The following is a 14015-nucleotide window of genomic DNA, read 5'->3' as shown; positions in this document are numbered from 1 at the left end:
GAAGTGCAACTTCACCGATCTGCTGATCAGAACTGACGATTCACGTCTCAACAAGTACGGCAGAAGATGCGCATAGATTGCGCTTGCCACGTTTAACCTTGGTGAGCAACGTAGTGTATGGTACGTTGCCGAGTTAGGCACGCATGGGTGTACCTGCCTTACGGCATTACAGCTTCTACGTACTGTTAACAGATAGAAGCAATATACTAAAAACCAAAATTGCGTACAACGGGGTTTACCTGTATTAAGAAATCACTCGACAACTCCCATACAGTTGGCATATTACAAAATATGTAATTGACAGTCTATGGAAGCTGAATGAATGAATGAATGAATGAATAGGCATCTTTAAATACACAATAGCAAGTAATTAATATTAATTAACTACTTCACAAGGTCAGTTCCACAATTAGAATTAAAGAAGGTTCAACCCTTCTTTAATTCTAATTGTGAATCTCAGTTCAATACGGGAAAATGAAGTTCTTAACTTATAATAAGGTCAGTTCCATCAACTAGTAGGGATAAAAAAATAAACACACATTTTAAATATATCTTTTTATTTGTCTTTTGTTTCATTCGTAATAATGTACAATTAACTTAAATGCAGTGAAAAGTACTGAAAATTATCTTAATTCTTTGCACCATTGATTTGCAATAACACAGTTGTGGACGGATTAGTGACTAGGACACTTTGAAATGCACTAATCTTCTTTGTACTAGCAGATAACCACACATTAGCAGACCATCAGCATGCACTTCACATCATCCTGCTAGAATATCTCTCATACTTCTTTTGCTAGCTGCTGTTTAAATAGCATAAGAATTGGATAAACTATTTAGACATTAGCTAGGGCACAGTAATTCTTCTACATTCCAATAAATATAGTTCTGTAAATAGAAAAATAGAACAGTAAAATGCAAATGAAGATGGGAGAAAGAAATTCACAGAATTAACAGTTGAAGGTTTAGAAGCTGAAAGAAACTACAACAAAATGGAACAACAGAAAAGGAGATCTGAAGGTGAAAGAATTCCACCAATCTAAGAACTGAGGACTTAACAGGCTGACTAATTTAAGAAAAAATCTTCCCAAGAGGAATGCATTTAGGTTGATAATTCAAGAAGCAAAACTAACCAGAACTTGTACAAAATCCAGAAAGCAAGAACTCAAAAATACTTAAAAGTGTATAAGGATGTATCCTCTCTGGAAGTTTGCATAGCATTACAGGTAAACAATACTTAATGGAACAGTTGAGAACACAAAACGTTTAACAGAGAAGAGAAAACCACATCTCACGTATGTGTTGATGAGCAGCTCAATGTCACAGATAACCCAATGATGCTTGTGACAATGCTACAGAATATCAATTCCGAAACAGAACTTCTTAGAATAAAATTCACACACACAGAAATTTAAGCAAAATTAGAAGCAGAAGAAGTAATAGTAACAAAGTCAAGGACCAAGATCAAATGCAATATCTACCGAACATTCTAACAAAGATTTGTTGAATTAAATGGCAAACCAAGAGAAAAACCAAATACAGCTTGTAAATATTTAGATCCTGAGATCCACCAGTGTGGCATGTAGGTCTAAAATAAGCATTATGTAGATATTATATATAACTGAACAGACAAAGGACTAGAGATAAGCAAGTTGACATTTTTGTAGTCAATAAAGACAAGCATAGAATCCAGCAGATCAAATTAACCAGACTAAATTGGCAGAACAAATTTACCTTGAATTGAGACTGGGTCAAAACCATGTGCTAAGACATTCTGTTCTTCACAAAAGAAGAGCATCATTGGCTGATCACTGGCCCAATAATGTCAAAGATGAATGACTGTAAAGCTTAAACATTACAAGGGCTCAAGGGTCCTTTATGCTACAGAAATGAGACTGAAATATGCAACATTAGTAAAGTGTAATTTCAATCTTGTGTTTTTATATTAGGCATCCCTCTCTTTAATGTAAAACTTGATTGATATACCAATACATGGCAACATTCTTTATCTATGTTAATGGCTGAGTAACGACACCCATTAGCAGGAAGAAGCAAGGTTAACTCTGAACTCTATAGAGTTGTTGCAGGTATACAATGTTCTTTATTGTAGGCTTGGTACTAATAGACATTGTGCCAAATCAGTGCTGCACCTCCTCCTCCTCTTCCTCAGACTTCCCAAAACTGAAGTATGGGGATTTTCTCTTTAAAAAAAAAAAGTCCTATGTTTATAGCTGAGATTAGTGCTTTCCTAACTACAGTCTGCCTTTAACAGTAAATATAACAGGCATTTTACAGTTCCTTGTAAACAAGACCCATTTGTCATAATTCATTATTGGTAAGCTATGAGCCTACCCTATATACAAGTCACTGCAATGTCTTTCTCACCTTCACCAGTAAGTGCAGCACATGTAACATTTCCTTGTATTGTAAGATACTCTGTACAAATCATCTCCCAAGTCTTGGTAAGGTGTGTTGCACTGTTTTGACTTCCTCTACTTACAAGTAAAATCACAGTGGTAACCAGCTTTATTTTCTGCTCCCCAGTATTGTAGATTTTTCCTTCATTAAGTACTTTATTTCACAGCTTAATACTACTGTATTTTTGGGGCCTCAAGAAGGGGGAGTTTGAACAATGTTCTGTACAGCTTTACCAAGTTAAATGGTTTACTTTCATGTTTTGATATTAACCCCACAAATATTCATCAATAAGACATTAAAAAAATTTCTGTTATCAGTTTGGATGGAAGAACATTATATATAGCTTTCACCTGAACCGTAGTAATGTCCATAGAAACAGAAAGAAGGATTTAAATTTGGATTACCTTCACATTTTTAACAACGGGAAGATTAATAATACACTACGTACAACTGATGATCATAGTGATGGTAAACACACACTAGAATAGATCTTCACACAAGACACTAATAATAAATTAAAAAATATTACAAATAAATTATAAAAGCACATTTCACATGAAATGGTTATTAGTCAAGGGCAGGTTTCTGTAATGTCCTCCATGGCACAAATACTTGCCCAATGACTAACTGATCTTAATTACACAGGCTTCATTACAGAGACTGTCTCCCAAGGCAATAAACATGAGGGAGAGAGAACCAATTAACATATTTCAAGTAAAGAAAAATATCAATCTCAAACTGCACCCCCATTAAAAATCAGACAGGTATCAACTGAAGGTTCATACTCCCAATTACATATTGACTAGGCAATTTTGTGCTGGAAAACTAATTTCCTGTGATCAGCCTGCAAAAAACAACAGTGCAGATCCATTTGATTGATACTCAAATCATCTCTGCCCAAATTTTCAAACAAGAAAGAAATATTATCTTGGTTTCAAAATTTGGTTGTTCTCAACAACAGAGATTTTATATCACAATTTTAACACTTTGTGATTCATCATCAAAAAACACAATAAAGAACATTACCACAAGTTCCCAAAATTATCTCTATCAAATTAATTTTAGATAATGTGTTTAAAATTAAAAGCAGTATAAAGCTTTTTAAATAATTCTCCTCTTTGAGAGGAGAATAAAACTGGTAGTCTGATCTATACAATTGCTTTTGTAAAACATGTTGGTATCAATATATCAAACATCACAATCGTCATATAGTCTTATAAAAATTATTATAAGTGTGTCAAAAGACTAGATATACATAAAAGGTGAGTGGACAACATAATCGTGTAGATAAGGCCTAATGATATGCAACACATCTACATGTGCACGCTTCTCATGCTGCTGGCAAGTTCAAGGCAAGGCCAGAAACTACTTTCCTCCATTATATGTAATTCGATGCCACATGCCACGTCAGGAATTATTCATCTTTTGCAATAAACTATTTCTTCTTGACTGTTTTGCACACCCACTCCATTCCATCCTGTGGGGACAGAAATTCAGTATATTAATCACAAAATCTGTACAAACGCTTAAAAGGAGTAGTTTCTTTTAAGAGGCAAATAACATGTCACCAGGCCTGTGTATTTTGCAGACCTCTGAATAGTCACACTATTTTCACAGAAGGTGGGGCTACCAAATGAATGGGGAGTTGCTATAGTAGCCACAGTATACAAAGGAAAGGGTGATAAATACAAAGCAGATAACTGATTGTTGCTTGTTTAAAGTGGGGTAACATTTAGGTCACTGGCCCAGCATATAATTACAGGCCAATAAGCTTGACATGTGTTGTATGTAAGCTCTGGGAAAACATTCTATTATATTAGACATGTTTGTGAATTACCAACTGGTTTGACAAAAGGCAGTTCAGGTTTAGGAAAGGTCATTCTGGTGAAGCTCAACTTGCAGGATTCCAACAAGATAAAGCAGATATTTTAAATTCAGGAAGTCAATTGGACTGTACTGCTATTGACCTATCCAAGACTAAGGTAGATTACAGAAGACTACTGACAAAAACGAGGGCTATTGGACTAGATGAAACAGTGGCTGAATGTGTGGTTACATTTTTAGGAAATAGAACTCAGAGAATTAGAGTAGGTGAAACATTACCATATTTACGTGTGTATAGGCCGCACTTTTATCACTATAAATAAGTAGTTAAAAATGGGGCATGGCTTGTACTCTGAAATGTTAAATACAGTAAACATTCTTTAGTTTAGAACACTTTATTAGTATAAAACACTAGTATCTACATACCTTACAAGCTATTGCATCCAAACGTAATTAAAATAGTTTAAGGTACCTATTCATCATCACTTGACACTTTATGATTGTCACTGTTGCTGTCAGATAATGCACTCCACACTGCGTCGTCTTCGGTCCGATCCATTGTGTTGGAAATTGACGTGGTTTTTGAAGCCCTTGGCTACCATCTCTGCTGGGATTAATTTACACGCATCCAGGATCCATTCATACATTTGAGAAATTGGAAGGCTTGAGTCGTCCGTTCGGTGTCGCCACAAATGTGCCTTAGAAGGCCGGTTGAAAGAGACACCTAGGAGTAAAGCATTTCTGGATTCCTCCAGGAATCACAATCATGTCAGATCACTGTTTTCTCATCTTTACGCTTTTTCTGTCAAGTGACCACAGAAGATGTCAATCACCAACATGGTTGGCTGACGTAACAGAACACCGGGACGAAACAACACTGCCTTTAAAAAATCCATGTACAAATTTTTGCATCCCCGGGGGCAGCTTTCCCTTTGGCATTGTTTTTCGCTTAAAAATTGTGAAAACTGGTAGTTTGTCCCCATCAGCAGTGATGCACAACATGTGAGTACAACACTGTTTTTCTGCCCCAGCAGTTTGAACTTTAACTGTTTTAATGTAGACTTACGTCCCCTGACAACGGGTACATGGAAAGTAAAAGACGCTTTTAGTGTTTGGGTAGAACGCGTATATATTTCTGAGAGTATTTTACTTATGATTATGTTTAAAGTCTCAATTGACAGGCAAAAGAGAAGGCTACCTGGCACAAAAAGAAAGACAGTGTATATATATATCCAAATCTGAAACGTAGTTTTCATGGAATAACGCCTCTAAGTTCGTCAAAATTTGTGCTAAATATATGACATCACACACATACTCTGTTATAAGATAGCACTGAGTTGACTCATACACTCGGAGGTTAGCTGAAACAGAGAAAAAGGTTTAATAAGTAAATCTACAAAACCCTCAAACCCCTACAGCCGTTACAATAGTCACAGCCTACAACCAATTTTTTCCACCTGCTTTGTTGACCAGAGTTTCCCCAGGCATTTAAAAAAAATCAAACGAAATAAAAGTCGTCACTGAAATGCGAGCAGTTTCTCCTGGTACACTTTGGGTAGCCGCTGAGCCACTGACATTCTTCTGAGAATCACCAACTCATGTCATGCCATAAAATGCCTTGCCCAACCGTAACTTGCTTTAACTTGGCTTTCAGGAATTTCCATTCTTTCAACAATTTTTTGTTCATCAAACAATAGCATTTCAACTGATATAGAAAATCTGTCTGCTTGGTTTATGTACATACTCCATAAGATTGTATTCCAATTCTGGATATTGCACTTTTCTCCCGTGAAATGCCTGCCGATTCTGTGAATTTTGTACAGTGCATCTTTCATTAAAATCCAAAGCTGCATGTTCTTTTCATCAAAATCGAACTTCCTTCCCGCTTCTCTATTACCATTTTCTTTGGCATAACACACCACTTGGAATTTAGATTGTGAAGTGCAGCTAGCACTGACACAACCCATGTTCCTCAATTTACAGCGGTCAACTACCGTGCAAACAATGAATGCTACTAGATACCGCACTTTCACCACCTTCAGCCAAGGCTGAACCTGATACCGTTGACAAGCATTGAACTCTTAAGAAATGTATAACATTGCCATATTTTGCAGAACAAAGCTACATACTTTGAGTCTACAATGGAATTCAGAAAAAAAAGTTACGCACAAATGTTCTCAAAATTCAGGTGCGGCTTATGCACGCGAGCGACCTATACAGGATGGACCAAAATTCGAAACACTCAGGCGTCGCAGCACGACTCCTCACATGCCAGCAATAAAAAAATGTTTCTCACAAAAAGTTTGTCCTGCGAGTATATCCAGCAGAAAAAGGACGTTGAGTGGCAATCTGGCAACGCAGTAACCACATGTAGGGTAACTACCTCTGTCAGCACATGTTAGTCATGCTGTACAGTTGGTGCAGTGGATAGAGTTTTGGGTTAGCATGCAGGAGGACGAGGGGTCGATTCTGGGTTGAGGCGTATGTTTTTTATTTCGTAAATGTAGTCCAGGTGGTATGGTATGTGGCATCTTAATCGTCAACAGCGAATAAATTCATGCCCACAACGTGAAAAAGGCGTCTTTCAAAGCTGACCAATGAAAATGATTGCTCGCCCATTTCTAGGATCGTAGTATATAAGTGCAAATGGTTTCTAGAGGACCCGCTGCAATCGCTGTCCCAACATATGATCTTCATTACTTTGGATCTTTTTGTGGATTTGCCATTCAGCCGCAGCTGGTGTGCTATTTGAACAGGGGTGACCATACTCAATCTCAGTGATGAAACTGTAGGATTGCTGTCAAGGTTTCTTAATTTCCAGGCTTGTTGACTATTACGTTTCATGTTCAAACTTTCGAGGAGGATACACCATTTTTCTGTTCGTTATGTTGATATGGTTTGGAGAAGGTGTTCTCCTGTTTGTATTGTCTTTTCTGAGAAGGGATCATTTTTTAAAAGTTTTTGATTCTTTATCGAGCCTAGGTATGTAGCCTACATTGTCCTACAACCTCTCGGGATGTGTTTACGGGAGATACTCTAGTTCTACCAAATATCTGTAATTTTCAGGATCAGGCCTGATTTCTATCACTTCTTTATCCAAGTTTTGAGAGAAATTATCTCACTGAGCTTTCTGAAAGTTGAACTATCTTCTGAAAGCAACTGACCCAGGTTTGACCACTGCTTCCACAGTACATAAAAGAGCTCTATGCTGTGTTCTTAGAAATAGTTCTACAATATGTTTCTTGCTTTGGTGAGCCATACAGTTTGATTTTTTACTATTTGATTCATGCCACACTAACACAGGTAGGTCTTACGGCGATGATGGATAGGAAAGGGCTAGAAGTGGAAAGGAAATATCTTTGGCCTTAATTAAGGTACAGCTCCAGCATTTGAATGCAGTGTGAGACAGAAATGCAATCCATATTGTATCCCTGCCTCCATGAACCACTGTAAAAGGAATGGGGTAGCTTTGGATCATATATTAACCTTAGGCTCATTCATTCGGCCATAATATTGTGGACATAGTATTGTGAATAATTTTATGAACTTGAGTGTGTGTATATATGTGTATTTTTGTACATATTTTGTAAATAGCTGATATTCCTCCTTTCATCATACAGTAAATAAATAATAAATTCGATAATAAATTCGGCCCAGTCTTCTACAATTTTTCTATTTGTGTCTTATATTTTTAGATCTAACTGCTGCTTATGATACCGTTTGGCATGACAAACTGCTACTCAAATTCATTAGTGTCATCCCCTGTCGGAAACTAACCACTCTAATAGGCAATATGCTGAGCAATAGGTATTTCCAAGTGTTTTCAGAAAACTCTACAAGTAGGGTGCACAAAATAAATGATGGGCTCCCACAGGGCTCTGTGCTGGCTCCACTCCTTTTTAATCTGTACACATACGATCTTCCAAATACTAAGCCCAATAAATTTATTTACGCTGATGATATTGCCTTGATAGCCCAGGATCAAAGCTTCCCCGAAGCTGAAGCAACATTAACAGCAGATCTGAAGATATTGGATGAATACTTCAAACATAATTCTCTTCGACCGAATTCTCAAAAGACAGTTGTATCAACTTTCCATCTGAGTAACAAACATGCAAATTACAATCCTACAGTCAGTTTCAGAGATGAGATTCTCCAATAATGCAGTAACCCTAAATACCTAGGGGTGACCCTGGACAGATGCATCTCAAGAATGTAGCAGCTAAAATTAAAACCCGGACAACATATTACAGAAGTTAACAGGGACCACCTGGGGTGCCAATGCATCAGTCCTTAGATCCACAGATCTGGCTCTTTCGTACTCAGTTGCAGAATACTGCTGTTCTACATGGTTAAACAGTGCTCACACCAAAATAGATACGCAGCTTAATCAAGCAATGTGCCTCATCACAGGATGTATTCAATCTACTAATATGCACTGGCTATCGGTTCTAAGTAACATTCCACCCCCACCCCTAAGAATATCTCAGAAATTGCTGAATACATGGAAGAAAATTGAAAACAACCCACTGTTACTAATACATTCAGATTGCTCAGTATCATTACCACAGCGATTAAAGTCCAGACAACCATCGTGGCGTACAGCAATCAACCTGCAAGATAATCACTTCAAAATACTAGATGCATGGAATAATCAGTGGCAGAGACAAAACTCCCTGACACATCATTACTTAATTAAAACTCCTTGGGAGCAGCCCACAAGCTTTCATTCACCTCAACAACAGTGGTGTGTACTGAATAGGATAAGGACTGGCCATGGAAGATGCGGAGCAATACTGAACAACTGGGGATGGAAGTCCTCTCCTCACTGAGACTGCGGTTAAGAACAGCAAACCATGGATCACATAGTGCTCGAATGTCCCCTCAGAGCGTTTAGAGGCTCAATGAAGGATCTCCACAAACCTAACACAAGAAGCCGTTGAGTGGATTAACCATCTGGACATAGTATTGTGAATAATTTTATGAATTTGAGAGTGTGTATATGTGTATATTTTTGTACATATTTTGTAAATAGCTGATATTCCTCCTTTCATCATACAATAAATAATAAATTCGGCCCAGTCTTCTACAATTTTTCCATTTGTGTCTGTATCCTTATATACCCAAGAAGTAATATGACAGTTAAAATCACCTATGATTATTTTTATTGGTTGAGAATCAAAAGTGCAAGTTTCTGTAAATTTGTATTCTTTATTTGGTGGTCTGCATACAGTTGTAAGAGTGCAAGATTGAATTCCAATGGTTAGGATTTCAATGTCATAATTAATAAGCAATGTAAAATAAGCAATTAAGTATTTATGAAAAATGCTATTTATTCGGGGCGTCGACCTTGAAAGACCTTTTGCCCCTACTTGCACCATATGTTATGAACCTGCGTGTAATTGTAATTGTGGAAGTGTAAAGTGTTGAATGTGAGGAAAGGAACGTTAAGGACTTCACAAACACCCAGTCCCCAGGCCAGGGATATTAATCATTTACAATTAAAAACCCCTGACCCAGACAGGAATCAAACCCGGGTCCACTGGGTGACAGGCGGGCACGTTGCCCCCTACACAATTAAGTAATTAAAAACTAAATTATTTATGACTAAACTAAAAGTATAACAAAAGGAACACCTATGTGAATCATGATTATACATGAATTTAACAAGAGTCTGTGAATTACATAAGGATGATATAAAAGAGAAATACTTTGATTAGTATGGTTAATAATGTCATTCAATTAGACAAGAACCCCCCAAACAGCTGCTTTGAATGCATTTCCACTATTTATGGCCCTGATATTCTCAGGAATTTAGTTCCATTCACAAGATGCAAAAAATGTGAAGAAATTGGTGAACGTGGTAGTTCTGTGGGTCAGCAGTGCAAGAAGGGTGTTATTATTATTATTATTATTATTATTATTATTATTATTATTATTATTATTATTATTAAATTTCCAATGAAAATAGAAGGGAACCCTATTGTGAAAAAGCATATTAGGGCTATAGTTTAACAATTACATACAATTTGCAACAGATTGAACATTATGATGAAAGCTTATTAAAGATGTAGTGGATGAAAGTAAAAAAAAAAAATTATAACATTGTTTTTAAATATATGAAATAAAGGTTTGTTCAATTCAGTGTCACAAAAGTTCAGATGCAATCAAATCAGGACAATCAAAAATTAAATGCTGCACTGTTTGAGACGACCCACAAAAGCTTAAGTAATCATCTGAGACATTGATGTTAAATTGATCGAAATATGGTTTTAAATTTGCCATGGCCAGATAGAAATTGTGTAAGCATAAAATTAGGCACGAGCACTTTGCACTGGTATCGATGCTGGATCTCAGGAAAGAACAGTTCTCTTGTTAAGGATCCTTTTGTGCTTGTGGTTCAGATGTTATTCCACTGAAGAGATGTGTGATTTCTAAGCTTTCTTTTCAGCTTTATCATACGATACTTCCTTTTAAGATTTTGCAGCTTCTTTTGCTAACAGGTCTGCTTCCTCATTTCCAATTGTCCCCATGTGTCCTTGAACCCAGCATAAACACACGTCGGGGCCATTCTGGATTATGGATCTTATACCAGCACCTATTGGATTTAAATTATACTTGTCATTTATTGCATTTAGAGTTGCTTGCGAGTCACTGTACACCTTTACATTTTTGCCATTATCTATGCACCATTGCATTGCTAACTTTATGGTCCAAAGTTCAGCTTGAAAAACTGAACAGTCTCAAGAAAGTTTATGTTGTTCTGAAAATATTTCAAGATCGTTTTCATATACCTCTTGGTCACATTCATCATTGTCCGGTATGTGTGAACCATCTGTATGTAACTGTGGTGTTACGTGCTCAGGTATTTCTGTCATGCTGTAAGGAGAGATAACTGAAGGAATTTCTCAGGTAAGTGGATTGTGAAATGCTTAGTAGTTTATGAAGGACGCTTAGGGAGTGGTAAGTACACTGAACACTTAGATGTGACCAAGATAAGCATGTAAATAATTGTGATACGTGATTAAAGAATCTCAGATTGCATATATAGTGTACACATACGATCTGTCCTCGTAGTCTATTTTGTAGAATCACACCTATGTCCCTGGTACACAATATTGCAGTAATCAAAATGAGGCAAAACAAGTGCTTCAACCAATGTTCTTTTTAGTTTCTCCGGAAAAATGTATTTTAGCCAGTTTAGAGAGTGAAGAGAAGAAAATACTAGTTTCATTATACTACAAGATATGAGCAGTCCAGGACAAGTTTTCACCCAGGGTCATGCCAAGGCATTTCACTGTAGATGTAAGTGGTGGTGTTTTAAAATTTGCTTTACGTCACACCGACACATAAATATTATGGTGTGATGGGATAGGAGAGACCTAGGAGTGGAAAGAAAGCGGCCATGACCTTAAGGTACAGACCCAGTATTTAACAGGTGTGAAAACGGGAAACCACAGAAAAACATCTTCAGGGCTGCCCACAGTGGGGTTCGAACCCACTATATCCCTGATGCAAGCTCACAGCTGCACGCCGCTAACCGCTCGGCCAACTCGCCTGGTTAAGTGGTGTTCTACTACCACAAATGATAACAGTTAATTTTGAATAGAAGTTTGGGATAGCCTAGAAGTATTGCTTGAGATTTAACAGGGTTAATTTTAGACCGCACAATGAAGATCATGATGCTATGGACAGGAGATCTTCGTTTAGACGACCTACAGCTAAGTGAAGGTGATCTGGAGTCACATGTATATAAATCTGTAGGTCATCAGTACAAAGATGATGTTTGCAATACTTTAAACTGTGCGAGATATGGACATATTGTTGACATAGGCAGGAGCCGGACAAGGGGAAATTAAAAAGATAGGAAAATAGAAGGGGGCACAGCACAGAGTCCAGTGGTACACCACCCTTCAGAGTACGCCATGACTATGCAATCTGACCATCAATATATCGTCGTCATTCAAGACGGCAAGAATATATCAACGATAAGGCACTGTCTGGAAAGTGAGGAGAATGTAATTTAGACAGTAAAATTTTGAAGTTACAGCATCGAATGCTTTACTTAAGTCCGACAGTACAATAATGGTTGTCTGTTTGTTTTTGTCTACTGCCTTACACATGTCATCAGTAACCTTTAGCATAGCAATGGTAGTACTGTGCCCTGGTCTGAAGCTTGACTGCAGAGAATCTAGTAGATTATAGCTGTTCAAGTAATTCATTATTTGTACATTAACAATGTATTCAAGTGCTTTGGGATAAAGCAGATAAAATGCTGACTGGTCAATAATCTGAAGCTGTGAGAGGAGCTGATATTTTTTCTATACCCGTATTTTTGCTTGTTTCCAGATAGTAGGAAATGTCTCATCGAGACTAGACGAGTTATTACAGGAAGTATGACGTCAAGCATTATGTCCTTTGGCCTTTGGTTTTATGTGCCTTATTGAGTTTCTAACTTGAGAATATGTAACAGGCTTAATACAAAATTCGTCTCTGTCTGTACACTGAGTAAAATAGTTTCTGTTTACTGCCTGCTCTTTAAGTACCACAATTGATGGCGAATGGAGCGCTGTAAACTGGTTGTTGAGTTCATCAAGAGGGATGATTATGTCAAGAGAGGAAAGTTTAGTTAAACCAAACCACGTCATCTCTTTCGATACATTTTTCTTGGTTAAACTATAAGCGCAATGTATTTTAGCGTTCCTGATCTGTTGCATAGCGGTATTTCGCAGCTGCCGGTAAGTAGATTGTTTAAGAAACCTCCCTCCTCGGACAGTCAATGTGCTAAGTCACATTCCTTCATAAGGTTATGTATTTAGTCTCTGAGCCATGGGGCCAACTCCCTTGTAATGCAAGCGCGTGTTTGTCGAATAGCTCGGTCACCTGTTGGTTGAAATGTTTCACTTTGTCATTTATGTCCCCGTGTGTGAATACGTTGTGCCATGGTAGTTTTAAAGCGTCTTCAAGTAGCTTGTCTCTGTCAATACGTCTTAAGTTTCGGTACGTAACAACTAGGTTTGAGCTTTGGGCATTTTGAGGGAATAAGACAAATAGATTAAATCATGGGCAGGCACACCTGGAACTGAAGCCTGTCCATGACTAAGGACTAGTGAAGGATTGTTGATGAAAGTAAGTTCTAGCAGTGTGTGAAAGTGGCTGTACAAAGGGTAAGAGTTACAAGCCATAAAGATTGTTAAGAGCTGCTTACACCAGAATGAATTATAGCCTAATAGATTTGTGTTCATATCATCCGTAATTATGGCATGCGAATAACCAGGTAGTATTTTCTGAAGCTCTTACTCTACCTCATGAAAATATCCAACATGAGGGGGTTTATAAATGATACCGACCTAACATCATGAGTCACGAAGTACTACTTCAATAAGCATACACTCCACAGTCTACGGTCATTCTCATTTGATGATATACATATTACTTGAGGGCACAGGCTACTCAAAATGAAAGCTACTGTTCCTCCACCACATTTTCATTTGCAATTGTTTTGTATTAGTGTGTATCCTGGGATTTGAACCTAGTGGCTGCATAGTTTAACCAGCTTTTTGATCCTAGAATTACTTGGGATTTTTGTGAAACAAATAATTCTTTCAATTTTGCATATTTAAATGGCATACATGCAAGGATTGGCATACATGCAAGGATCATGGATGAGATGATAATAAACTGCTAAGAAAGTCTGCTGATTTGGGGTGGGGGTGAGGAGAGTTGTCACTGCTGTTTCCAAGGTCATGAGCAGGGCTAAGGAGGATGGAGGG

General features: G+C 37.5%; 1 protein-coding gene across 2 annotated transcripts in view; it reads right to left on the bottom strand.

Moving 5' to 3' along the window:
- The window catches only part of LOC136877564 (ADP-ribosylation factor-like protein 3), an 89575-nt gene that overhangs the window by 23539 nt on the left and 52021 nt on the right, over positions 1 to 14015 (bottom strand). Inside the window, exon 4 of one of the 2 annotated variants that reach the window (XM_067151707.2) lies at positions 560 to 3895. The exons of the other annotated variant lie outside the window; for it this stretch is intronic. Coding sequence (XP_067007808.1) covers positions 3854 to 3895 — 42 coding nt within the window. The 3' untranslated portion in view covers positions 560 to 3853. Of the gene's footprint in view, positions 1 to 559; positions 3896 to 14015 lie in introns of those variants that run through there. 2 annotated transcript variants of the gene reach the window in all.

The sequence above is a fragment of the Anabrus simplex genome, chromosome 7 (assembly GCF_040414725.1).
Source record: "Anabrus simplex isolate iqAnaSimp1 chromosome 7, ASM4041472v1, whole genome shotgun sequence".
In the NCBI taxonomy this organism is placed as follows: Eukaryota; Metazoa; Arthropoda; class Insecta; order Orthoptera; family Tettigoniidae; genus Anabrus; species Anabrus simplex.
Note: the sequence above shows the minus strand (reverse complement) of the source record. Positions and strands in the feature narration are given on the sequence as shown.